This window comes from Emiliania huxleyi (assembly GCF_000372725.1).
Source record: "Emiliania huxleyi CCMP1516 unplaced genomic scaffold EMIHUscaffold_75, whole genome shotgun sequence".
Classification (NCBI taxonomy): Eukaryota; Haptophyta; order Isochrysidales; family Noelaerhabdaceae; genus Emiliania; species Emiliania huxleyi.
Genome location: NW_005196379.1, coordinates 202,164 through 227,231, shown reverse-complemented (window position 1 = coordinate 227,231; position 25,068 = coordinate 202,164). Strand labels below are relative to the sequence as shown.

Sequence of the window (25,068 nt, the reverse complement as noted above, 5' to 3'; positions counted from 1 at the left end):
GAGGCATGCTGCCGCGGCCGGCTGGGTGCTGGCCGCCCACCGACAGCAGCGGCGCCGCCGACTCGGGGTAGGCTGGAGGGAACCGGACGTGCAGGACCACCGACACGTGGTTGTTTCGTCGCCGCCGGCCTCCGGCACGAGCGTCAGCTCAAAGCCGGGCGGATCAGCGCCGTCGAGGAGCTTGAAATCGTCCATGAAGATCGCCTCGAGCGCCTCGAGCTCCATGGCCTGCTCCTCCTCCATGAGATGTGATGCTCGGCAGATCGCGTTGGGCCTACGACTGCAGCAAGCCTCTCTCCGGGGCGATGGCCACAAAAAGAAATTCGCAATGGGATATCATATTCCCACGCGATCTCTCGCGAAAGATCTTAAAAAATGAACTCGGCGGCACGGGACGCGGCGGCACAAATGGGGCACGAACGCCAGGCTACAAACACGGGGAATCGCGACTAGCGGTCGGGTCCTACATGGCGTCTCCCTGTATTTTAACGCGATGCTTGGGGCAGCGGGGCTCAGCCGCCGAAACAAAGAAAGAAAAAGACCAGAGAGATAGCCAACTAAAACACTCCCTGGGCTTGGGTGACGTGTATCGCGCGCCGCGGAAAAGAGGAACCTCTTAGCGCCATCGCCACGTGCTGCAAGCAGCGCCGGGCGACGACGGCTTACCGCCTCCCGGTCCCCCTCGGCACACCCTCAATGGTGCCAAGCAGCCACGCCGCCGTGGAGCGACGTGCTCTCGGTACAGCGTGCTCGCAACGCCTCAGCGAGCCACGACTCCCGCAGGTTTGGGTGCCGCGCATGCAGCCGGACGCCCCGGCACGCATCATGTGGATGCATGCGCCAAAGACGGGCACGCTATTCAGTGTGACTGTGTACGCGCACAGCTGCGGCCCAACCTCCTTCAACGCGAGCCATATCTCGACCCAGAGCGGCCCTCCCCGGCTGGGCTGCGACTGCTCCGCCCGCCTCGTCCACCCTAGAAACCGGTGGCACCACGAGCCGCTTCCGCCATTGGTGCTGCGGCCAGGAGCCGTCGCCTTCCGCGTCGTCACCGTCGTGCGAGAGCCTCGGCAGCGGCTCCTTTCGACGTTCCGCTTCCTGCAGCAAGTCTTCGGGACCAACGGCACAAAGGGGTGCTGGGGGTGCTGCTGCGCCGGCTGGGGCCTCTCGGCTGCCCTGCGAACAACGTACTTCAGGACGGTGCGAGCCTTCCCGCGCGACGCCCCCGAGGGGCTCCGCGCCTTCCTGCAGATCCCCGGCGTCACCGGTTGCCAGACCAAGATGGTGATGGGCCGGGCCTGCGCCGACCCCTCGCCCGTCGCAGCCAACGAGAGCGCGGCCGCGGTCGGTTTTGTGCGCCACCGCATGGCCTTTGTCGGCATTGCCGAGCGTCGGCTCGAGACGCTCTGCCTGTGGCATGCCACCTTTGGGACGCCGCTCTGGTCGATTGAGGTGAGCGCCGCCGCCACGGCGCCCGTCCAGAACCACACGGCGCCCCCCGGGCTCGAGCTCGACGACGCGGAGGACGCGCCGCTCTACGCGGCGGCGGTGCGCCGCTTCGAGTCGGTCCCGGAGAGCACCGCAGCCGCAGTCCGGGCGTGCGTCTCCCGCGCGTCTGCCTTTGCGAGCGGGACGGCGGACACGGAGGAGGGCGCGGGAGGGTCGGCGGCGTCACAGAGGTCGGCGCGGCCGGCAAGGCTGGAGGAGGAGGCGCCGGTGGCGGACGGGTTGGCGGCGGACGAGGACGGCGGGGAGGAACTCAGGCGGGCGGCGGCGCCTACGGCGCTGGTGTCGGTGCTGCTGGCCATGGCGGCAGCCACGGTGCTGGCGACAGCGGCGTTCTTGTGCTCGCTGCGCAAGGTAGACCGCTTCTTCCAGGCCAAGGCACGCGACTGGGCAGAGGAAGCGCAGGCCAGCCACACCCTGCGCTCTCGTCTTCGTGCCGGGCTGGGGCCAGGCGCCTACCTCTCGAGGGCTGCCGCCGAGGAGGCGTGGCGTGACGCTGTGGCACAGGGTGAGGCCCTAGACGCGGCGCGTGGTGGTACTTCAGCGTGATTTACTTTCGAGGGGCCGTCAGGCGTCTCTCCGGTTATCACGATGACACCACGCTTGAAAAACCATCTGACGAGCCTCCGAGCATACTTGTGTGGACGTTTCGGGCTCCCATCCCCCGCCCCGGATCCGTGGGCGATCGCACACGCGGCTGGGGGGCACGGCGCGAGGTGCCAGGTGGCGCTTACCACTGAAAAGGAGGTTTTGGAGCCCCTAAAGCGTCATAATAGCCGCACGTTTGCACTCGCCGTGCCTTGCCATCTCCGAGCCGCGCCCCCGCCTTCAGTTTTAAGGCGAATCGGGTGCCGAACTCGGCGTCAACAGCTTTGGCTCGACATCTTTACCATTTTGGCGAGAAACGCATAAGCCGCCCCAGCGAAATGGCCGATACGGCCGGAATCGGAGGCAGCGCCGGGGCGGCTTATACGTTTCTCGGGGTCGTGTGGTTTAGCCGGATACCGACCTGGTGTCCCGTGGGGAAGGTATTGAACTGCCTTAAAACGGAAGGGCACGTCCTGTTCACGCGATGGCCAGCCGTGCTGTGAGCCCGAAGGGTCCGGCGAGTCGGGTGGCCAGCAGAGCCCTTGCTCAATATTGGCTCTGACGCCGTGCCAGTGTCGGCGCGCCGCGATCTGCATACCTGTTCGTACCTCTACAGTAGTGCGGCCACGTGTATTGCTGTTCGGCGAGCCGCGTTCCGCTCTCTCGACCGTGAGGCCAGTTGGCGGGCGCCTAAAGCGCCTGGTTTGTGCGTCGAGCGGTGAGCTCACAACAGACACCGTCCGAGCCCGATGCACGCCAGGCGTCTCATTCCAAGCCCACTACGCATTCCCACGCGCTCAGGCGCCGCTCGAACCCCACCTCTTTGAGCCGGTTACCCCGCGGCAAGGCAACTCGGCGCTCTCGATGTGCGCGCTAGGCAGTCTCAACGCCGATTACAGCCGAGCGCGCACGACACGTAGGCGTACCGGCGTGCCGCTGGCATACTACGCGACGGTGGAGGCGCGTGGGCTTGCTCAAAAGGCATGCATCTGTCGGAGAGCGTGCCGCAAGACCTGATGTGCCTCCGCTCCAGGTGTGTGGCAGTTCGATGGATCCAGCCCAGCGACCTCTACGTGACGATTGAGGACTGCTCTTCCCCTTCGGCCGAGCCTCCAGTCCCTGCCACCGTGCACTGGCGCCAGAAAGCTGCATTTACATCCCGCACGCGCGATCGGCAGTCGAGTTACAACCCGCAGCTGTGCTGTGTGCGCGCGCACTCGAGACGTGGTTCGGCGATCTCTCGGCGACCACTCGTCGACTCGCGCCCAGACGCGAGGTGCGTGCTCGCCCGGCCCCCCGTGAGGGGCCCATTCCATTTTTAGCGAGATCGGGGAAATCACTCTCATCGCCCGCCGCTCACGCTTCCCTCCCTCTCCCGCGCCGCCGTATCCGGTCCTAGCCTGCGATACATTGAGACCTCACGCCCCGCGACTGTCTTCCACGCTCGCAGGCGGGCCTATCCGCCGTGCCACTCCATGCATGATCACCGCTGGGGGCAGCGGTGCTCGTGCGACTGCGGATTCGGCCTCACCTCACGCCCTCTGGTTGCAGCTGCACGTTGCCGGGCGCCATTCTCGAGCCCTTTGGCGAATGGGCCCAAATCCGGGCTCTGAGCACGCCTACTGCTGACGATCTATGTAGCTAGTGCGGTGGGGTCTGGCGCAGGTGCGCGAGACCGTCGCCACAGGGGGGGACGCGCGATTATGTGGGCGCTCCCGAGGGGGCGAAACCGCGTGTTCAAGGGAAACCAGGCGAATTGCGCCCCCAAAATGGTCCTGAGCGGCTCCCACGACCTCCCCAACACCCGAGGTGCACGACACGACCGCTTGTTCGAACACTAGCGACACAAGTATTTATTCCTGTGGGTTGTGTCATCGTGGGTTATGTTTTCACTTGCTTTTCTTATTCGACCTTGGACCGCACAGGACCGCACTTGGAGCGGTTGCGGTTTTTTCGCACAACCACTGCGGGGCGGCACACCACGGGGCTCGAGGGGACGCGCACTCTGGCACATACTCGTAGGTACACCACGGCGCACGGGAGCAGCCGGCCGTGTGTGAGACAGGGAGAGAGTAGCCGTCGTCCGTCCCGTCTAAAATTCTTCTCTTTCGGTTGTATCTGTATCTGTTCGCCAGTGCGCCAGGGTAAATAAAGAAATAAAACACGAACACACCCAACAACCCAACCACACCCCACCCCCCCACCCACCACCCACGGCGAGATCCCGCCGGAGAATTCTCGTTCGAGATTCGGGACTGAACAATATGTACATCGGCACTCGTTTATCGAAACGCAGGATGGGTGCGCTCTCGCTGCTGCTGATCGCTGGCCTTCCCCACGCTCGCTGCGACCTCGCGCGTGCCGACGCGACTCTTCGGCCAAAGAAGCTCGGCGGCAGCAATCCGCGCCACGACCCGCTCCCAGCGCGAGTGAGTCGGCCCAACCCGGCCACGCAGCTGCCCTGGCCGCGCCGCTGGCTCTACACGGCGCTGCACGCGGTCGCTCGCGGCGAGGTTGCGCAGCCGCGCGTCGCCGTCTTCATGGTGGGCCTGCCCGGCGCAGGCAAGTCGCGTGTGATCGGGCGCCGCTACGAGACCTTCCAGGCCAAGCGGCGCAACAGCACGACGGTGCTCGACCTCGACATCGAGATTGCGCAGCACCCGAGCTTCGACCCGGCCGACCCGGACCGCCTCTACCTCGACTCGAGCCTGCAGGCCTACGCGTGGGCGGACCAGCGCATCGAGGCGCGGTTCGAGCGGGCGCTGACCGATGTCGCCGTCTCACGCCTCATCGTGGACGGCACCGGCACGAACCTGGAGCGGCAGGTGCGCCGCATGGAGCAGGCGCGGCAGGCGGGCCTCTTCGTCAAGGCGCTTTACATCCGCGTCCCCTGCCGCACCGCCATCGCCCGCGCCGCCCTCCGCCGGCGAGCCGTCTCGCCGGTCCGCATCATGGCGTACCACGAAAAGATGGACGCGGCGATGCGCGTGGCGAGGAGGCACGCCGACGAGGTGGAGGTCATCGACGTGACCTTCGACGATGCGCCGCAGCCTGGCACGATGGCCGGCATCGAGGCGAGCTGCAGCGCGTCATTATTCTAGCCCTAGCGCGGGGCGGCGGCGGTCGGGAGAGGCCCTCAGCGCTCAGGCCGGAGCGGAGCGTGGAGGGGCGAGAGACAGGCACAGTGTTGGTGTGGGGCGTGAGAGGTGTAACTTGTCAGACAGCACGCTTAAATTATTAGGAGAGATCAATAGCGGGCGCGGCTCCCGCGCCACAAGCATTCCTCTCTCACCATGACACGCGACGGCACACCGACACCCAGCACCGCCTCGTCAAACCGAGTGGGCGATGGCACGCTCGCTGGCAAATGCGGTGGCAACCAGCAGGAGCGAGCACAGCAAGGCGTAGAGCCAACCGGACCGTGCAGTAGAGGTTCGACTCTTGCGTGCACCCTGCATCGACGTCGGCAGCGACGCTGTGAGGGTCGAGCGGACCGCACGCCCCCGCTCGATGGCTTGCAGCCTGACGATCGCCATGGCTTCCCGCGCCGCGTCGGCCGCCTGCTGGATCAGCGCCTCCAGCTGCTTGCGATGCACCGACAGCGTGCCCATCGTCGGAAGCTGTGGCTGGCTGCACTGGAATGAAGCCGACGGAAAATTTGTTTTTTCTTTTCTCTTCTTTTACGTATTTTGATTTCAACGTTTTTGTATGTTTTCCTGCCTTTTAGTTTTTGAAAGATTTTTTGAGGTGCGTCGGGAGCGTCACCGAAGGGATGGCAGAGTTTACGTGAGATCGAGAGAGGCCTGCACATCGCGAGTTCGCCTGCTCGCGGAGTTACTTCTTGCGACGTCGTGTTTCTCCTTTTTTCTGCAGGATTACAAGAGACCTCCCTTCGCTTGGCATGCTCTCTGTCGTCGCGCCGCAGCTATCGCTCAGCACGGCGCACGTGGTTGGCGCGCGCCGCGCCCCGGCCGTCCAGGCGCGCCGGCGAAGCCGCACCAGCGCTCCCGGGCACCACAGCTGCACGCACCGTCCTGCAGCGCCGCCGCGGCCGCCGCCTCCCGTCGCCGCCGGAGGCTGATGAGCCCTCGCCTGGCCACCGCAGATGGCGGCGGGGCCGATGTACGACCAGCCGCTCGCCCCATCGACGATGGGCCGCGAGTTCATCAACTCGGCCCGCAAGCCTCTCTCTGAGTACGTGGGCGCGTCGCAGGCCGGCGCCTGTGGCCGGAGAGAGAGACACACGCACCCGGCAAGCAGGGAGAGGGTCCGTGCGAGCCGACCCCACTGAAATGCCGCCGCGTCGCCTCTTGCAGGAGCTCGCGGCGTTCCCCGGCGGCGGCGGCAAGGAGGGCGCTGCGCCTGTGCCGTGGGACCCGCTCCAGCTTAGCGAGCTGTGGAAGGTGGGAGGGAGGGAGAGAGAGCTCCTGCCCGGCACGCGATTCGCCCCCCCTGGTCCCGACCCGCGGCCACCTCGCCCCCTCCCTCGCCAGGTGTCCGCCAACAACCCCGACGTCGCCTGGCTGCGCGAGGACGAGCTGAAGCACGGCCGCATGAGCATGCTCTAACCCTACCCCTAACCCTAACCCTGACCCTAACCCTAGGCCGAGCTGAAGCACGGCCGCATGAGCATGCTCGCCATCACCGGAGTCATGGTGCAGTCCGCTGGCATCCACCTGCCAGGCGACAGCCTCCCCCACCCGCCCACCCACCGCCCCCCTCCCGCCCTCCCACCGCACACCCCTGCCCCCAGGCAACGCCGACATCTCCTTCGCCAACGCGGATTGGGCGATGGCGCCGACGACGCTGCCGCCCGCCGCCTGGGGTCAGGTCCTCTTCTTCATCGGTGAGATTACCCGAGATTACCCGAGATTACCCGAGATCCCTGGGGCCAGCTCCTCTTCTTCGTCGGTGCGCACACGTGCAGCCTGGCCGCCCCCTGCCCGCCCCCCTGCCCGCCACCTGCCCGCCACCTGCCCGCCACCTGCCCGTGTGACTCGGGGACACGGGCTCCGCTCCTCCGGCCACCCGTCCCGCCGCCGCCGGCTCACCGACGGAGCTGTCGACCCGCCCCTTCCCCGCCTCCCGCCCCCTCCCCGCCTCCCGCCCCCTCTGATCGGCGCCGCCCCCGGGAGCAGGCTTGGCCGAGGGTCAGACGAGCGCCGGCTTGTTCGACCTGTGGCTGGGCAACACGGAGAAGCGCGAGCCGGGCAACCTCGGGTGGGGCACGCAGTTCCTGTCAAAGGACAAGAAGGCGGCGGACAAGATGCGGCTCAAGGAGCTCAAGAACGGCCGCCTCGCCATGCTCGCAATCATGGGCGTCGCCTTCAACCACGTCATCCCCGGCGCGCTGCCAGGCTGCATGTACAACTAGGCTCTTGGCTCCCCTCGCCCTCTGCCGACGCTCGTGCGCCCGTGGCGCGTGTGGTGCGCTCGGGTAGTCGGCGGGTAGAGGGGGCTTTGCCGGGGGCTCTCTCGGGACTGGCGTTTCGCTTAGTTTGTGGCGTTAGCAGGGAGGTGGAGTGGGACCTGGCGTTTGCGAGTGGCCCGTGCACGTTGGGTGGCGGTGCGTCACACGTTTACGGAGCCATCCCGGTACCGCGCGTTGCGCGTACGATTCTGCGAAAAATCGCAAATATAAAATGAAAATCTTTTTAAAATCAAAATTGTCCAAAACGGGAAACGGCCGTCGGCACATACGGTCTCCGGCTGGGTACTGGGACGTGGGGGAGAGCGTAATCACTGTCGAGTCTGGCAGTCTAGTCAGACCCTGCGGGCCACAGGCCAGTGGCCCGCAGTGCAGAGGTGTGTGGGCAGAGCGCAGAGGCTGAGTGTCTGTCCCGTGTGGGTGGGGTGTGGCGTGTGTGTGCACATGCACTCGCTTGCTTGTTTTGGCTCCAGCCCTCCGCCCTCCGGGTCTTCATAGACCGGAGGGCTACGAAGCCTTCACACTCCAAGGGGTTGTGCACATGACGCGTGAGAGCCGTGTCGAGAGGGCCCCGAGCCCGCCCGGCGCGATCGACGCCACCCGCTATTGAGAGGCTGGTCCCGGCCGCAGGCGCAGGGCCGCCGTCCGTAGCCTCCACTGACACAGCTTGGGTTTGCTGCTCCGGATGCAAGCGCTGAGTCGAACCTCCGACCTAGCGGCAGTGGCGCCTGGAGGCGCTTTCGCAGATGAGCGATGGGTTGTGCTGTGAACCAACACGGCGACGCGTGGTGCTACCCCGAACGCGACACGTGGTGCTGGTACTGATGAGGTGCCTTGCGTGCGTGCTCTGCTTTTGTCAAGCTGACCACCCGAGCTTGTCGCCGGGTTTGCATTCGGCCGCGTGCGATTTGAGCTCGGCCTCCTGTTCCTTCCGCCTTCGGAGTTCCTCGGCGAGGCGGTACCGTTGAGGAAGTTTTTGGTTGCCACCAGTCGCTGTGGGGGCCTGAACGCAGCGTTGACTGATGCACACGTTGGCGAGGCTGGCATATTGTCGAGGTAGCCATACCTAGCCGCCAGCCGGAGCGCGTTCTCGGCAATCTCGACATCCTCTGCGCAAACATTTTGCCAACCCACGACGTACCTCTTGTCGCCCACGCTCGTTTGGTTTAAACCTCTCCATCTCGGGCTCGCCGCCCCTCTGCGTTGGAGAGTAGCTAAGAGCGCGTTCTCATTCAGGTCCTCGACACGAACGCGTGCGAGCGCGAACGGCTCAATTAATGCATTCCAACGCGTCCAGTACGCCATAGCCCTTGAAATGGGCTTGCCTGGCGGCGGCAGCGAAATGAATCGCGAAACCCAGCTCCACGACGTCCTTGTTTTGTGATGCTCGAATCTCACCACTTTGGGATCCTCGCTCTTGAGGTTTTGCGGAAGATTGCAAAAGCAAACTAGCAGCGAGTTCAAGACGGCAAGTGGGTGCCGCACCATCTGAACGACAGGGTTGAAGGCGGTCTGGTTGCCAGCGTACAGCCAGGGCTTGAAAGTTGAGTTCTCTCCTGGCCACATGATCCTCTGCGCGATCATACGCCCGCGATGCTCTGGGTGGAGGAATACAGCATGCGCCCAAGAGACGGTGCCTTCGCCGCCCACCGCCTCGTGCCGCACGTTGATGCCACGCGCTCGCAGCATGTGGAAGACTGCATGCGTGCCTGAGCGGCCAGCACCAGTGACGAGGAAGCGGCGCGGAGTGACGTGTGGCACGGGCAGCGAGGGCGGTCTCGGAACAGCAGTGCGACTGCTCGTCGCGACCATGACAGTTTGATTGAAGTTTTCGCGCGGCCGTCCTCCCCCTCTCCAGCTCGTTGAATAAATAAAAACGGTCAAACTCTGAGACGAGATGGGATTTAGGGACATGTGTCCCCGCCCTGCACGATCTTGGTGTGAGGGATCTTCAATCCGTCCCCTCACCCCTGGTCACTCCCCGACACTAGTCACTAGATAGAAGAGCAGCAAGAGTTGGGGCTGCGGCTACGCCTACGGCTGCGGCTGCGGGAGGGGCTATGGTCGCGGGAGAGCCGCTGCGCCGCGCGGGCGCGCCTACACCGCGCTTGATGTGTTAATGTTTAAGCCTGAGCTTTTCCGGACTGAGCACAACCCGACTCTTGAACACTTGAGAGCGAAAGAAAAGCGCCCCCTCCTGGTCTGCAAGTGAAGTTGCAAGTGCATTTCGCCATATTCCCGTAAATGCGTATACACGTATCTCTTTCTCTAGTGTCTTACTAGAAGCCTGCGCGCGCTGCGGTCTGCGCCTGGGCCACTGGGCGACGTGTTGTGCCGCGCGCTGGGGCCGCGTGTAGTCGCAATGCTTGTGGAGTGTCCGGGTGTTCCGCCGGGCTAGAGCGACCAGACGCAAATCTTCGTGTCGCCGCAGCCGGCGAGCACTCGGGCGGCGGTCGCGCCTTGCTTCCACGAGACGCTCGGCACGCGCGTCGGCAGCCCGTGCGTCAGGAAAGTCGACGAGTCGCTCCAGAGGCCTCGCTCCTCTCGCGACGAGGCGGCCGTGCGCAGCTCGTGGACCGACACGGCCGACGAGCGGCCCGCGACGGCGAACGACGTGCCGTGCGGCGCCCACCGCAGCGCGTGAGCGCCGCGCGTCTCGCCGCCTCCACCCCCAACGTGCGCCGTCGCAGCGCGGCCGGTGCCGCGCAAGTCCCAGCCGTACCAGGCGTCGCCCGCCACAGCGCAGACCTAGCGGGGAGGGCGAGGCGGTGACGTGGGGAGTGGGCGAGGCGACCATTTGAGCCCGCTCACCAAGTGCGAGTCGCCGGGGCACCAGTCGGCGTCGCGCAGGCCCGCCGCAGCCGCCGCCGGCGGAAGCGTGCGCGAGAGCGTGGGGTGCGGCCCTTCGGGCTCGCGCAGGTCGAGGAAATGGACGCCTCCGCACGCCTCCGCCACCATGAGATGGTCCGGCTGCGCGTGGTGCGCCCGGACCGCGACACCCTCCGAGTGCAGGGCTATGGTGCGGGAGAGGTTGGCTGCGCCTTCGCCGAGCGCCAGGAGGCTGCACTGGCGTGAGGCGCCGGTGAGGGCGAGCATCTCACGGGCAAGGTGACAGGCGCTGTACACAGGCGCGTTGACCACCGGGCTCGAGAGCTGAAGCACGCCAGAGGAGAGGCTGTGGCCTTGCGCAGCGCACAGGTGCTGCGACACAGACCCGCCCGCGATGGCCGTGAGGCAAATCTGGCCGTGCACACGGCCCCATGCGATGGCGTCCACGTCGCCGTCGATTGGAATGGCCATCCCTTCGGCGGGGGCAAGCGTGGCGCGCCCATCAGCTGCATCCCTCAGCTCGAGGAGCGCGGCCGTGTCGCCGGCAGCCGCCAGCAGGTGCGAGCCCTCCTCAAAGGGGCACCAGGCAACGCTCCTGACCAGCCAGCCGACGTTGGAGCAGCAGCTGGCGCCCAGCGGCCTGGCCGGCTGCTCCATGGCAGCAGGCGGCGGGATGCGGCGGCCCAGAGATTCGTGTGGAAGAAGTGCGTGAACCGCGCGCGCGCATTCCCTTGAGTCTCTGTTTTCTTTCTTACTTTTCTTCACTAGGGTACGTGTCAAGTCCAAGGAAGGGAAATCCAAAGTGCCCGCAAACTATCGGCGGCCAACCCGACATCGCGAGAAGCCGCCACTATCTCAACCTACCCCCCCAGACAGACCAGATATGGCGGACGACGAGGTCGCGGCGCTTGTTGTGGACAACGGCTCGGTCGGGCATGTGCAAGGCTGGTTTTGCCGGCGACGACGCCCCGCGCGCCGTCTTCCCCTCCATCATTGGCCGGCCGCGTCAGCCGGGCGTGATGGTCGGGATGGGGCAGAAGGACTCGTACGTTGGAGACGAGGCGCAGTCCAAGCGCGGCATCCTGACGCTTATTCTGATCGCTGTCGCGAAATTGAGTTTTTCGGATCAACCTTCTGTGAATCGTGCGTGTGCGAGCATCGTCTGAAGAAAGGAAGAAAACGGACGGCAACTAGGGATGAGGGGGCGGACCATGCGCGCGCAGATTTCTTTTTGTGCGAACGGCGTAAAAAATCTTTTCCCCAGCTTGATATGGCGCCCGCTCGCGCGAATTCGTCGCGGGCCACAGCGTCCGAGCGCCTCGTGTTGATCCCAGCCGTCGGCTGGTTCGCCACCGCCGAGGAGGCGGCGCTCTTCTACGCCCGCAGGGAGGCGGGCAGGGGCACCAGCGATCTCACCGCGCCGCCGCCACCGCCGCCGCCACCTGAGCCTTCCTCTGCTGCTGGCGCCGAGGCAGTCCGCTGTCCGGCAGGCGAAGAGGCAGGGCCTCGCTCTAGTCACCAGTTGTGGCAACAGCGGCTACAGGGGAGTGTGCTACTGCCCGAAGCAGAAAGGCCGCAAGAAGTACCAGCTGCAGGTGAGGGTTGGCGGCAAACTAGTCACCCTCGGCTGCTTCGCCACCGCCGAGGAGGCGGCGCTGGCGCGTGCGCGGCACCTGTGGGACGCGACCATCCGACTGCTCGAGCCGCAACCGCAGCGAGCACCGCCGCAAGGCGCAGCAGGGCCGTCAGAGGCCAGCAGCGTCGAGGAGGAGGACGGCTTCGACCCGGCGGACATTGCCGATGCCGTGGCTCTCTCGCTGCTCTCCGACCCGCCGCCTTCCGCGAGCGAGCAGCGGGCGGCGAGGCGGCGGGCGCGCGCAGCAGAGCAGGCGGCGGCGGCGGAGGCTGCAGCGGCGGAGGGTGCTGCCCCGCCATGGGACGACGAGGTGGAGGTGGAGGCGGAGCAGGAGAGCGACAGTGAGGAGTCGTCGGAGATGGAGGTGGAGGCGGCTGCCGCAGTTGCGGGCGTGTCCGCAGCTACAGCAGCAGAGGAGGAGGCCCTCGAGTGCGTTATTTGCTTGGACGACCTCAGCGCACACCCCGAGGCGCGCCTGCAGCCTCGCGACCCTAAGGGCTGGGGCGCCACGCGCTGCTGCAAGAGCCTCTTCCACTACCACTGCCTGCACACTTGGCTCAACGACGACAGCGAGGTCGAGACGAGCTGCGGGATGGAGCCGATCAACACGGCTTGCCCCGGCTGCCGAGGCTTCGTGTCGAAGTCGACGTCACGCATGCTACGCTAGAGCACACCGACTACGCACTGTCGGAGCCGCTCAAGCCTCAATCGTGGGCTTTTCCTCCCTTGTAGCGGCTAGCGCCTAAGCGCCTGCTCGTTACGCACAGTCTCCTTTTGCGGGGGCCTGATACATCATACGTGGCTGGGTTCACAGCCTTGTTATGAGAAGAAAATACGTCCTATGGCGCTGTGCGCTGGTCTGTGAGAGGTTGAGGTTCACAGCCTTGTTATTGAGAAGAAAATACTTCACAGCAAGATTGTACCTAGGTACCGGGTAGGAATATGTCGGGACCAAATCACGGTTGCGGCCTTCCGACTCGCGCGCCTTCGCCTCACTGGCACTATTGTAGCCCTGGCCGGTGCGCGTGCAGAGTTGAAGTTCCGGAGTGAAAATTCGAACGCGTTCTCTCACAGTGACCAAAAAATGTCCACCTCAGAGGCACCTCCGGAGGCAGGCCGCCGCATGCCGGCGACACAGCTCCAGCTGTCGAGCTGACCCGCAGCTCCTCTCAGAGCGGGAACTGTGACGAAGGTTGACTGAGGCGGTTGTCAGGAATCATCATACGGATCACATGGTGGCTCTCTCATGACGGGAGACCGCCCGACCACTCCTGGGTGGCACTGCCACCGGTGTCGCTCGACGTCCTCCTGTCGACAGCGTGCCGACAGCGACACAGACCATGTGGGACGCGTCGAGTATCGACCTCTACTGCTTACCCAGCCTTCGGTTGTATCCTGGCTGTCGTCCCACACCCACTGGTGTCCATCTCAGAGACCGCAGGAGGTCATGAGGGTCGATGGGAGTGCCAACCCCACAATGGTGCCTAAAAAAACCCAGCCCAGTACAAGAAACTGTCACATTAAGAAACTGTGCTAGGGGATTTAAAGAGGTCGGCTAAGAAACTGTACTAGCCCCTAGGATTCCTGTTTTCTTAATGCCCGCAAAGGACTGTATAGAGATCCCTCGCCCTAGAGACCTAGAGAGGGCCCGCGTCGGGTCACCGTCCGCGGGCTACCGGGTCGGGTCACCGTCGGGTTGACTTGCCACGGACTGGCCGCGCACATCCACACGCTCCAATAGCCGGATCCACTGCGCGTCCTGCTCGGTTGTGAGCTGCAGCGGCCTGAACTCGGGCGGCAGCTCGTCGGCTCCAGAGCACGGGAGGGTGGAGGCTCCGAACCTGTCCTTGCGGGAGATGCAGCCGAGGTCGGGGAAGCCACCGAGAAGGTGTGCGTGCGCTTGCAACGACGCGACGCGTGGGTTGACAAACACGAGAAGGTGCAGCGTTAGGTGCTGCGCCCGGTAGGGTTTGCCGCTGGGCAGCTGCGGTTTGGCATCCGTCGAGCTCGAGGCGATCGCCCGCGCCGTGCGGGTAAGCTCGGACTGGTACACGAAGCCGTGCGCCTCGAACTTTTGCCGCCACCAGGAGGAGTGATGCACTTCGACGTGGTGCCAGCCGCCCCACGTTGAGTGCGTTACAAAGAGGTACGCCGCTTTCTGGAGGATGGGCATGTAGTTATTGATGTACTGGCGGCCCACGTGCTCGAGAAATTCGACCGCCCAGGCGACATCATAGGTTTCGCCGGGCCACCAGGGGCCACGGGTGAAGTCGTGCTCGACGAGCAGCGCTGGAGGCAGCAAAGAGTTGCTCGTCGCGTCCCTGGAGCCCTCGACGCAGCGCGTCCGCGCCCCATGTAGCTTGAACCACGCTGCGGACGTGCCAATCCCACAACCTACATCGATCACCGAGTGCACGGTGAGGTTGGTCAGCATCCAGCGCCAGACTCCCGGCGAGATGCCGTCAATGTCAAGATCAAAGCTGAAGCCACCGAGGTGATGCAGATCCCTTTTCCCGCCATAATTGAGTTTGGCACGCCGCTCTGCAAAGAGTGCACCCTCGCTCGCGCTGGCCTGCAGACCAGGGAGCGGAGCGGGCTCGCGGTCGTCAGGTGCTGGTGCTGCTCCCACCAAGGCCAGCGAGAGCATCATGGCACACACCGCGCGAGCAAAAGCCTCGCCCCGCTCTCCCATCCATGTTCTCTGTCTCGTCTCTCGTGCTGTCCGTTTGCAATATGCAGAAAGTCGTTCGCTCACACTCCTCATAGTCATGAGTACATGTAGCCACAGCTCTACTACATGAGTGATGCCTCTCCCCCCCCCTTCTCTCTCTCTCTCTCTCTCTCTCTCTCTCTCTCTCTCTCTCTCTCTCTCTCTCTCTCTCTCTCTCTCTCTCTCTCTCTCTCTCTCTCTCTCTCTCTCTCTCTCTCTCTCTCTCTCTCTCTCTCTCTCTCTCTCTCTCTCTCGGTATGAGTGGGTAAAAAGGGTTTCAACGTGTGGAAGATAAAGAAATTGAGCACGTAAGGTTCTGGGCGTGCGGTTAATGACGGCACTCCACAAGTGCTCCGAGGAAGGCCATTCTTTTTTCTCTCCGACCGATGGGGGGGAGCCAGGAGCCTCATCACTGTAGGACTTTTAGATTAATCTTTTAGACTTTTTGTAATATAAACGGAGCAGTCTCTCTCTGTTGGGTTCAGAGAGAGATTGTGATTTGTGTTGTTTGGGTTCAGGAAGTCAGTAGAGAGGACTGTGTATGGCGATCCGCACTTGGAGCACTTGGAGTGCAGTTATCAACCTCACATCCAGGGCCGGGGAGCTGAGAAGCGCACCCAGCGAGCCGGATGATCGGTGTCGGGTTACGGGCTAGAGAGCCCTAGCCCCGGGGGTGCGCATTCGCAGGGAAAGGGCCTTAGAGTAAACACGGGTCTCCGAGGGTTGGCCCCGCGTACCGGGTTTCCCCTTAACTGCAGGACGCCCCCTCTACTCGGAGCTAGTGAACACCACACTGCACGCCCCACACCACCACAGACTCAGGGCCTTGTTGACAGCAGCCAGCTTGTTGCGCTGCTTCGTTGCGATGAGCTCATTGGGATCGCAGAAGTGCATGCCAAGCACCGCCACGATCTTGAAGCAGAACACATCGCAACCGCATCGTCCGCACTGCCATCGGCATGCCGCGCCCGCCGCTTCGCCGCAGCCGCCTTAAGGCACGCATAGCGGCAGCATATGGTACGTTGCGCGTACTTGAGCAGGCGTTGCGCGCCGCAAGTAGCGCACTGGCCCTGGGAGAAGGCGATATGGCGTCGTGCGCGGCAAACGTTGGTCGGGACGCGTCCAGGTATTTTTCGGGTAAACCTGAAAGCTTTTCAGGTATACCCGGGTTTTACCCGGAGTTGGCCTTATGTCGTCTAAGTTCATGGCCCCCGACCATGGGGGTCTAAGTCCGAGCCCGGCTCCGTGCGCGGGCTAAGTTGAGCGCTCGCTCGCTGCAGAGGCTAAGTGTAGAGCGACCCTCTAGCCCTACTACCCAACCATTACGGACAGGATGGAAGAGTAAGAAGAGGGGGGTCATCCGCTCGAAGACAGATATGAGAAACAAACTACGGGGCCGGTCGGGAGCGGCGCCGGTTTGGGCGGCATACCACGCATGGCAGAACAAAGGTGGAGGCGCAACGGCCGGCGTTCGAAAGGTCCGCTGATAGGTGTCACTGTCAGCGCTGCTCTCCCAAATGCCAAAATCTTCGCACATTGAGCTGTTCGGGCATAGTGCCAGCGCCTCACACTTCCATGGACTTGCCGCGGTGTGAGAGTCGACTGTATGCGTCCCATGCCTGGCGAGTGGAGTTCAAAGGCTTTCAGGGACTGGTGAGGTATGGGGAGGAGGGGCTTGGAGGGGAGAGCCGCCTGCAGGTTTGCGAGCCAGCTGACAAAGTCGGCCGGTGCGTCCGCTCGAAGGTGGACGAGCGCCCCGCTGCTCTTGAGCACGATGGTCAGGCAGCTCAGCTCCTCGCTGCTCGCGTGAATGCGCACCCGCTCCGACCACTCCACCGTCCTCCACGCCGACGTCTCTGTCGGAAACTCCTCCGTATAAGACAGGACCAGCGCGTTGAGGTCGGCGGTCCAGCGCAGTCGGAAGAAGTGACGCCGCGTGCTGGAGGTGCCCAGGAGCCCCTGCACCGCCCGCGCGAGCGTGCCCTGCACCTGTGAGTCGTGAGCACGAGGACGGGTGGGGATGGCGTTGACGCCTCCCTGCGAAACCACGTGCATATGTGGTCCAGCGCCTGGTACCGCATCTTCTCGTCGGCCATCGGGGGGAAGAGCCGAGCTTGCCTGCGGTGAGAGGAAGGCCAGGGCACAAAGGCTCAGCCGCCGTTCATGTGCTAGGCGTCCTCTGCGCCAACTATCTCCACGCACCGCACAAGGATCTCGTCCTCCCAGCTCCGCACCGCACGCAGCCACCGCTCGAAATCGGCGCGCCTGCAGTCGAACAGGGGCGACGTTGCTTTCGCTGACCTCGCGTGCCGCAGTGTCGCCACAGTTGCGCGCTCAAGCAGCCGAAGAGTGATGAACCGTCCGCTGCCGACGAGCTTCAAGGTAATTTCGAACCTCCGCTCCAGCGCCTTGATGCCTCGCACCTGCACCAGCCCACGTTTAGGGTCAAGTGTTTGCACTTCACGGATAGCATGGCGACGTCCACGCACACCTGATGCCATTGAATCTCGCGCGCGGCCGGCGGGAGCTCGTCCGGCCCCGGGCCCGCCTGGCCACTACTCTCCCCCATGGAGGAGTGCCCCGCCGCCGGCCTCGCCTGCTCCGAGCTTATCGGTCGCGATTGTCGCACGCCGCGCTCCTTGCTCTCAGAGGGCACGGGGCATAGTGTCAGCTTCGAGAGGTAGCCATCCGGCGCCATCCAGAGCGACGCCTCATTTGACACCGTCGTGAACTTTGAGGCTTCTGTCGCGACCCACACCGTGCAAGCCAAGTGCGGGTACGGCTCTGGAGTACTATTCGGCTTCGGTTGGTGGCGCATGAAGGACTGCTTGCTCGTTGCCTAGGGCGCAGAGGCTTGGTGAGGATTCAGCTCTGCACTTGGCTTGCGCTCTTGCTGCAGAAAGGCGCAGCGTTGTGCTCCTCCTCTTCTACGCTGCGCTACCAGCTGCTCCTCTTCTACGCTGCGCTAAAAGGCTACAGGCACCGGGTGGATGGCATGATGGCGCGGCCCGTCGAGCGCGGGGGGGGACTTCGACATTGCTCGTCCCGCCAGAGGTTCGGGAGGCGCGCGCTGCAACGCGCGCTGCAACGCGCGGGCGACGACCCTGCCAAGAGCTCTTGTTTTTCGTTGAAAGGGGGCGGCCGGCGTTTTCGGCTTTTCGGGGCGGGGACCCTTGTTTGGCTACTAAATCTCGCTTGCGTCCATCCTTACCGCCTCCGCCAAGGCGCTGGCGCCGGCCAGTCGCAGCCGGCATGCAACAGCAGCAGAGGCACCTGCCAACCGTTGGGCGGGCAGCACTGCCATTGGCAAGTGCAACGCGCCTCACTCGTGTCGGAGAGCGACCGTGCCTCGTTCGCCGCTTATGTTGTAGAGTTTGTTGTAGAGATTTGACGTTGTAGAGCGCCTCTACATCGCTCTACAACGCACGCGGTCCGTCACGCGCCTGATGTAGAGCTCTAGCTCTACAGTGCTCTACAGCGCTTCAGCGCTCTACATCTCTACAGTACAGCTTACAGCGAGCGAGCGCTCATCTCCCTCCCTCCCTCCTCAGTTTCCGAGTAGCGGGTACTGTTGCGCGGCGGATCTGTGAGCGGTGATCCTTCGTAGTCATAGACATGATCCACATGAACGCTCCAAAGCAAGAGAGCCGTGACCCGTGAGTCGCTTCTGAAGTTTGGAAATCGCCCTTCAAACGCAGCGAAGCTGTCCACAGCGAATCGCCCGCCGTTGCGTGCGACCGAAAAGCGCAACTTTCCGCCCCGGCCAACATCCCGCGCAAGGGGGCAGCGCTCGTGCTGTGCTGCAGCAAGGCAGCGACGGCGCCCAGCGCCGCGCATGGCTCCACCACTGCCGTTGCTGCCGCCGCTGGCCCCGTCCACTGCTCTGCCAAGACCACCACTGCCAGCGCCATTCCCGCCGCTGCCTCTGCCGGCGCCACCACTTCCAGAGCCACTACCGCCTCCGTCTCGGGGGAAAATTCTTTTATGCGCCAGTCTTGCCAGTCCGTGTGTTTTTCTTCTTTTATGCGTTTGATACATGAAATCTTTCATCCGCACCTGCCACATCGCAGCACTTGGAGCACTTGGAGTGCAGTCAGTAATAACCGCACATCCAAAACACATCCAGGGCCGCAGAGCAGATTGTGAACTAAACGAGGGGAGACCTCTCTCTCATTGACAAGAGCTTGTGCCTGCGGCGAGCGAGCGGGCGGTCGAGACGTAGCTAACCTCGCCGTCCTCGCAGGAGTCGCTTAGGCGGCTCCCGTGGCGTACCTTTTAATTCTTTTACCCTCAATTTCTTTTTCTTGACGTCCTCGCGGGAGTCGCTTAGGCGGCTCCAGTGGTGTACCTGTGTTAGTGCCAGTGCGTGCCAGTCCCGTGCCCAGTGTTGTGCGAGGGAGTTTACTTGTAAAATTCGCCTTTGCAGTGCCAGTCCCGTACCCGGTGTCGTGCGAGGCCACCCTTAAAATTCTTTTTCTCAGCCGGCTCTTCAAGCGCACCGACACGGACGAGACGATGTCTCAGTTCGGACCGCCGCGGCCAGCCCCCGTTAAGGCCTCGGCCAGCCGCGCTGCCCCCAGCCGAGTGGCGCGGGAGGCGGCCCACGCAACGCTGAAGGCGCAGCTGACGGACCTTCAGCGCCAGAACGAGGCCCTCATCGCCGAAAAGACCGAGCTGGCCGAGGCGCAGCGGGAGGTGCAAAGCTCGCTGGCGTGCGCTCTGGAACGTGAGGGCGCGCTTGCGGCGATCCTCTCCAGCGGCGGTATCAACGCCATGGCACGCGCCCCCATCGACTGGTCCACTGAGGACGCTAAGCAGGCGCTCGCTGAGGACGAGGCTCGCGCCGAGTTCTGTGAGCAGTTCGACGCCCGCATCCGATCTGGCCGCGAGAGGATGGCACAGCTTCTTTCGGAACAGAAAGCGTTGCATGCCTCGCTGGATCAGCCTTGCGCCCTAGCTTAACGCCGTCTCGGTCTCTGAACCCCGAGCGATATGTTTCTTGTTTGGCCGTGCGGAGACCCCGGCTCTGTGTGTATGTCTGTATGGAGTATGGGATGTGAGCTGTGAGCTGTGAAGGTCGGCCCGCAGGCAGATCCGTGAGCGGCGTTAGCCGTACGGCTCTACATGGTAATTGGTATTTTATCTATATTAATAACTGACCCTGAGGGCCCTTCGTTGGCGTACCCCGCGCAGCCTGCGGTGCGGTGAGAGGAGCAACATAGACGCCTCGCCGGCTAAACAACCTCTCTCCCAACTCTCACGGTGGCAGCGTTGGTGTTTGGGAGCGCTCGGCGCTTCGGTGAGCCGCAACCGGTTCGCGGTTGCGCCCAGAGGGGCACGCAAGACCGCGGGCGCCTCGGGTTGTCCACCAGCGGGGTGGGTAGGGCGGCCGGTATCTCTCCGCCGCGCTGCCACCCCCGGGGAGGCGAATTTGCGGTGCGCTGCAACGCCAGTCAGTGCACACCGCATCGGCAGTCAGATCTTGCGTATTGATCCGAACGTCCCTCCACCCGCGTACATCCAGTTGGTCTGCTCGATGTGCTTGACCTCCTCACGCAGCTCGGCCATGATCAAGGACATTTTCTCTACGGCGGCGCCGGAGAACGGGGTGAGAACTGTGTGGGGTTTTGCGCCGCTCGCGCCTGCCGCCGCATATGCGCACCGCGTTCTGACGCGGTCGTCCTAGTTGCCTCCGCCTCCGTCTCGGCCACGGCAACGTACTTGCGAAGCTCCTCCGCCCCCGGTGGCAGCGTTCTCCTCCCGCCGTGCTCCGTCTCCATCGAAGCGCGCGTTGAGCGAAAAGAAAAAAGAAAGGAAACAGCCAACCCAAGGGAGGGATGGGAGGACGGCACGCCGCCACCACACAGGGATTTTAAGGAGAGGTGTGTGGTGCGCTAGCCGTCGCCCACCCTAGGGAGTCTGCCTCTTCCTATCTCTCTTCGCAGTCTCTCGCCGCTTCTCGCTGCAATCTTCATGCCACCTCGCGGTCGTCCCACTCTCGTCGTTCTCTCCCTTGTCATTTCCTCCTCTGTCGCGTCGTTCTCTTCTGCCTCGTCCTGTGACGCCGCCGCCTGCCGGTCCCTTGTTCTCGCGGCTTCTTTCGCCTTTCGGCGCAACTCCGTCCTCCTCGCGGCGTATCCTGGCCCCTCGAGTCTATCGAGCTCCCCTCGCGCAAGGACCACATTTCTGACTCCCACTCCGATCATTTGCCTCCAGGTCATGTTGTTGCTCAGGTCCACTCTCTCTTCGAACACTCGTGCCTCTACGGATGATGCCGGCGCTGGCCGGCCGGGGGGGAGTGAGTGGTCCAGGGTCCAGCGGGCCGCTCGCAGTGCCCTTCGCCGGCGGACGGAGAGGTGGGCTCGGCTACCACGCGCACTAAGTTAGTGCGCGTAGGGTAGTGAGTGGGCCGCCGGCGAGCGGGCTAGTGGGTGAGTGCCTCCTGCCACCCCGCGCACTAAGTAAGTAAGTAAGTAAGATAGTGCGCGTAGTGGGTGGGCCGCCTTCTAGTGGTCGGCGAGGCCGTGGCCAGTGCCCCGGCCCTGCGGCGTCGACTAGTGGGTGAGTGCTCGCCGACCCTCCCCACACTAAGTCGGCATCGGAGGTGTGTTTTTTAGTTGGCTGAAGGCTCCTGCGCACTCAAAAATATCTTGGGGCCGAGAGATTGTCGGCAGATTGTTGCGCCGCCGTCGCCGCCGTCGCCGCTCATCCCGCTGACGCTCAGATGTCGACCGTCGGGCCTCTCACGGGCCAGCTGTGCGCCCTCGCCTTCTTGGCCAGGATCATCGGCCCATCCTCGCCGGCGGTCGGGCGCGTCACCGGTGCCTACCTCTTGCTGTGCACGCTCGCCGCTGTGGTCAGTGTCACAGGTGGTACGGCGCGAGCTCAGATGCTTGGCGAGTCAACGACGGGCGCTGCGCTGCTTTGGCGGCTTCTCGGTGCGCTCGCGTACACGGACGAGCTCGGTGCCCGGTTTGCGGTGCAGCTTTGGCTCTTTGGCGGCTTCTCTTCTGAGCTGGAGCAGGACGGGCGCTGGGCGGCCGTGCCGCACCGCTACGCTGCGCTCCTCGCGCTGGGCGCGGCGCTGATCTGCTCGCTCTGCGCTGCTCTGCCGTGGCGGGGCGAGCAGCCGCTCCTGGTCGCGCAGCCGCTCGCCTTCTTTGTCGTCAGCCTCTGGGCCCGGGCGGAGCCAAAGCGGCGCGTGCAGCTCGGCGGCGCCGTGAGCGTCGGCGCTGCTGCGGCTCCTTGGTGCCTGCTCGCGCTGAGCGTGGCCGTGGCCGGCTCCCGCGCCTCGCTCCCCAACCTCATCGCCCTCGGCGCAGCCCTCGCGCTCGACGCTGCTCTGGCCGCATGCCCGCCGCCGCCGCCTGCGGTGCGGAGCTCGGCTTCGGCGCTCGCTGCAGCGGCGGCGGCGGGAGGCGGTGTTGCTGCTGCGGCGGGCGCGGCGGCGGCGGCGCGGGCGGCCAAGGGCGGCTCTGGCGGCGTGAGGTGCCGGCTGGCCCGCCTCTCGCCGCTCAAGTCGCTCCGGTCCCTCGAGGGCGGCAAGAGGACGCTGCGGTGGGGCCAGCCGGCGCTGGCTGTGCTGGCGCGCGCTCGGTGGAGGCCCTCCCGCGGCACCCGGCTCGCCTCACCCCCTCCTCCCCCTCCGCCAGGTCCTCGCGTGGCACGGCCGCGAGCGCCTCACCGCCACCCTCGCAGAGATGCGCGCCGAGGCAGCCCCCCACGGCCCTCTGCTCCGCCCCCCACGACCCTCTGCTCCGCCTCCCACGGCCCTCTGCTCCGCCTCCCACGGCCCTCTGCTCCGCCTTCCACGGCCCTCTGCTCCGCCCCCCACGGCCCTCTGCTCCGCCTCCCACGGCCCTCTGCTCCGCCTCCCACGGCCCTCTGCTCCGCCCCCCACGGCCCTCTGCTCGCCCCGCCACCCGCACCGCCCTGAGCCGCCCCTCGGACCAGGTGGTGCTCTGCCGCTCCCTCGCCGCCGCCCTCGCCCCTCGCGACGCCGGCCCCGTCGCCGCACTCTTCGACCGCTTCTCGCGCGCGCAGCAGCAAGCCGCGGCGGCGGCAGCACTCGGCGCCGTCGCGGGCGGCGCGGCCGACGGCGCAGAGGGCGGTAGCCTGACGGCGGACGCGCTGACCATCTTTGCCCTCTGGTCGTTCGGTGCACACTCGCCCCGCAAGGGGAGGGGGAGGGAGGGGGGGGGGGGGGGTTGCCCCTTCTTGCCCGTGGCAGAGGCTCACGAGGCTCGCTGCTGCCCCGCCCGCCAGGCGCAGACCACTGGGCCCAGAGCCTGCAGCAGCGGCAGCCCGGCGCGGTCAGCCTCCTGCACGGCGGCGGCGACGACGAGCCTCTGAGGCAAGTCGTCTCCCAGGCGCCTCCCTAGCGAAGCGGCCCCTCTCGCCAGCTCGACCTCGCTGCACTCTCCGTGGCGACCACTTCCCCCACTTCACCACGGCCCCCCTCTCCACCCCCCCTCTCCTCCCTTCCTTGGGTCGTCCCGCAGGCGCTGGCGAGGAGCGACGTCGGATCGCTGGCCGGAGGCGAGGCGGCGCAGGTGGCGGAGGTGTTTGAGCTCCTCGGCCTCTCCCGCCTCCTCGTCACCCCCGAGGCGCAGGCGCGGGTCGGCGCCGCGATCGACGCGCACCGCCAGCAGCGCGCGCGGGTCGCCGCCGCGTGGGCCTCGATCCGCGAGGCCGCGGCGGGCGGCGGAGGCGGGGCGGGCGGCGGAGGCGAGGCGGCGGCGCCTGCGTCGCTGGAGCAAGCGGTGCATGTCTCCCTCGAGCAGTACGACTTGCCGATGTCGATGAGCGACTCGCTCGTCCTGTCGGAGCTGCTCACCCTGATCGAGCTGCCGCGCAGCTCCGTTCCCTTCCGTGTGGAGGAGCTAACTCTGACCCTAACCCTAACCCTGACCCTGACCCTAACCCTGACCCTGACCCTGACCGTTCCCTTCCGGAGGAGTCCCCCGCCCCCCCCCCTCCCCCTCCTCCTCTCCTTCCTCTTCCTCCCTCGCCCTCTCCTCCCTCTCCTCCCTCTCCTCCCTCTCCTCCCTCTCCTCCCCCCCCCCCCCCCTCTGTCTCCCTCGCCCTCCCCGCCCCGCCCCTCCTCCCTCCTCCTCTCACAAACCCACATCCCCCTCCCCTCCCCAGGAGGAGCTCCTCGCCGCCGTCGCAGCGCACCGGAGCCAGCGCGCCATCGCTTCGGCCAGCAGCCTCGCCCTCGTCGCTCAGAAGCTGCGTGCGGCGCTGTACAACGACTCGACCGCCCTCGACGCCGACGGCGCCCCGCTCCTCGCCCCCTCCGAGACGTGGTCGGTGGCGGCGATCAACGGCACGGTGCACGCGCTCGTCGGCGAGGCGCTCAACTTGCTCGAGCTCGAGCCGGAGCAGGCCGAGCCGGAGCAGTGGCGGTCCTTGCTCGGCCGGCTCAACCTCTCCCACTCCGACGCGGAGCAGCTCACGCCGCGGCTGGCCGACGGACCTCTCCCCTCCAGCGTGCCGCCCGCCGAAGCAGGCCGCCCTGCGTCTGCGGGCGGCGCGGGCGGCGGTGGAGCCGGCGACACGCTGCTGCGGCTCGCCTTCCGCGAGCAGCGCGAGAGGCGCGCGCGAGAGTTGCTCCCCCCTCCGCCGCAGCCCTCCGCCGCAGCCTTCCGCAGCGTTCGCTGAGCTCGCGCCTCTAGGCGCGCCGCCGAGTGGCTCGCGAGCCGCGCCTTCGAGGAGCTGATCGCGACGGTGCGCGCGGAGGACCCCTCCCTCGCCGACGAGGACCGGCGGCGGGCGGAGCAGCGGCGCGTGTACGAGGGCCGCCGCCTCGGGCTGCTGACGACGCTGCTGCGGCGGTCGGCCGAGCTGGGGCTGGCCGGCTCCCGCGCAGACGAGGCTGCCGAGCTTGGCGGCGCGCTCCTCTCCGAGCCAGGCGTCGCCGACGGGGTGGCGGAGGCTGCCGCCGCCTCCTCCTCCCCTCCCGACGAGTGGGGGTTCGGCTCGGGCGCCGCCGCCCTCGCCGCGTGGCGCGAGGAGGCGGCTGCTCTCCGCGCGGCACGCGCCAGCTGGGCGGAGGACGAGGGGAAAGGCGGGGTGGAGGAGCGGACCGAGGAGGAGGAGGAGAAGCGGCGGCGGCGCGACAAGGCGAAGTCCCCACCCCGCCTCTCTCTCTCTCTCCCCCTCTCTCTCTCTCTCTCTCCCTCCCTCTCCCTCTCTCCCTCTCCCTCTCCCTCTCTCTCTCCCTCTCTCCCTCTCCCACTGCTCACCCGAGAACTCTTGTCCGACGAGCCCTCTATCTATCCATCTTGCCGTACGTACTCCTCCATCTGTTCTCCCCTGCATCTCCGAAGTAACCCCTCTCGCTCATCCTTGTTGTGCCTCTTCTGCTCT

At 65.4% G+C, this 25,068-nt stretch overlaps 7 protein-coding genes across 7 annotated transcripts in view; 5 read left to right on the top strand and 2 right to left on the bottom strand.

Moving 5' to 3' along the window:
• Window positions 1-798: 798 nt before the first annotated feature.
• EMIHUDRAFT_106191 (hypothetical protein) lies at window positions 799-3,707 on the top strand (the record flags this gene model as incomplete). Its single annotated transcript, XM_005760530.1, has 3 exons — window positions 799-2,014; window positions 2,855-2,960; window positions 3,545-3,707. 3 exons carry the CDS (start codon window positions 799-801, stop codon window positions 3,705-3,707), a joined length of 1,485 nt encoding a protein of 494 aa, XP_005760587.1.
• A 2,266-nt stretch (window positions 3,708-5,973) lies between these two features.
• Lhcf4_1 (light harvesting protein) lies at window positions 5,974-7,739 on the top strand. Its single transcript, XM_005760529.1, has 7 exons — window positions 5,974-6,073; window positions 6,200-6,307; window positions 6,411-6,497; window positions 6,588-6,626; window positions 6,699-6,777; window positions 6,848-6,940; window positions 7,233-7,739. Exons 1-7 carry the CDS (start codon window positions 5,996-5,998, stop codon window positions 7,466-7,468), a joined length of 720 nt encoding a protein of 239 aa, XP_005760586.1. The 5' UTR covers window positions 5,974-5,995; the 3' UTR covers window positions 7,469-7,739.
• Window positions 7,740-9,726: 1,987 nt separating this feature from the next.
• EMIHUDRAFT_358989 (hypothetical protein) lies at window positions 9,727-11,073 on the bottom strand. The gene is made up of 2 exons (XM_005760528.1): window positions 10,334-11,073; window positions 9,727-10,270 (listed from the first exon to the last, which is right to left on the bottom strand). The coding sequence occupies exons 1-2, from the start codon at window positions 11,006-11,008 to the stop codon at window positions 9,917-9,919; spliced, it is 1,029 nt and encodes a 342-aa protein (XP_005760585.1). The 5' UTR covers window positions 11,009-11,073; the 3' UTR covers window positions 9,727-9,916.
• Window positions 11,074-11,286: 213 nt separating this feature from the next.
• On the top strand, window positions 11,287-12,654 carry EMIHUDRAFT_106188 (hypothetical protein; the record flags this gene model as incomplete). Its single annotated transcript, XM_005760527.1, has 2 exons — window positions 11,287-11,454; window positions 11,842-12,654. 2 exons carry the CDS (start codon window positions 11,287-11,289, stop codon window positions 12,652-12,654), a joined length of 981 nt encoding a protein of 326 aa, XP_005760584.1.
• A 1,005-nt stretch (window positions 12,655-13,659) lies between these two features.
• On the bottom strand, window positions 13,660-18,001 carry EMIHUDRAFT_106187 (hypothetical protein; the record flags this gene model as incomplete). The annotated part of the gene is made up of 6 exons (XM_005760526.1): window positions 13,660-14,559; window positions 16,516-16,686; window positions 16,905-16,962; window positions 16,999-17,120; window positions 17,189-17,536; window positions 17,909-18,001. 6 exons carry the CDS (start codon window positions 17,999-18,001, stop codon window positions 13,660-13,662), a joined length of 1,692 nt encoding a protein of 563 aa, XP_005760583.1.
• A 320-nt stretch (window positions 18,002-18,321) lies between these two features.
• Window positions 18,322-19,659, top strand: EMIHUDRAFT_217716 (hypothetical protein; the record flags this gene model as incomplete). The annotated part of the gene is made up of 2 exons (XM_005760525.1): window positions 18,322-18,346; window positions 19,028-19,659. The coding sequence occupies 2 exons, from the start codon at window positions 18,322-18,324 to the stop codon at window positions 19,657-19,659; spliced, it is 657 nt and encodes a 218-aa protein (XP_005760582.1).
• A 1,762-nt stretch (window positions 19,660-21,421) lies between these two features.
• EMIHUDRAFT_453175 (hypothetical protein) overlaps window positions 21,422-25,068 on the top strand; it is a gene marked incomplete at its 5' end in the record, with an annotated part of 5,166 nt that continues 1,519 nt past the window's right edge. The window contains 9 exons of the mRNA XM_005760524.1: window positions 21,422-21,676; window positions 21,845-22,069; window positions 22,217-22,276; window positions 22,741-22,855; window positions 22,963-23,054; window positions 23,199-23,357; window positions 23,481-23,558; window positions 23,845-24,305; window positions 24,375-24,624. Coding sequence (XP_005760581.1) covers window positions 21,422-21,676; window positions 21,845-22,069; window positions 22,217-22,276; window positions 22,741-22,855; window positions 22,963-23,054; window positions 23,199-23,357; window positions 23,481-23,558; window positions 23,845-24,305; window positions 24,375-24,624 — 1,695 coding nt within the window. The remainder of the gene's footprint in view (window positions 21,677-21,844; window positions 22,070-22,216; window positions 22,277-22,740; window positions 22,856-22,962; window positions 23,055-23,198; window positions 23,358-23,480; window positions 23,559-23,844; window positions 24,306-24,374; window positions 24,625-25,068) is intronic.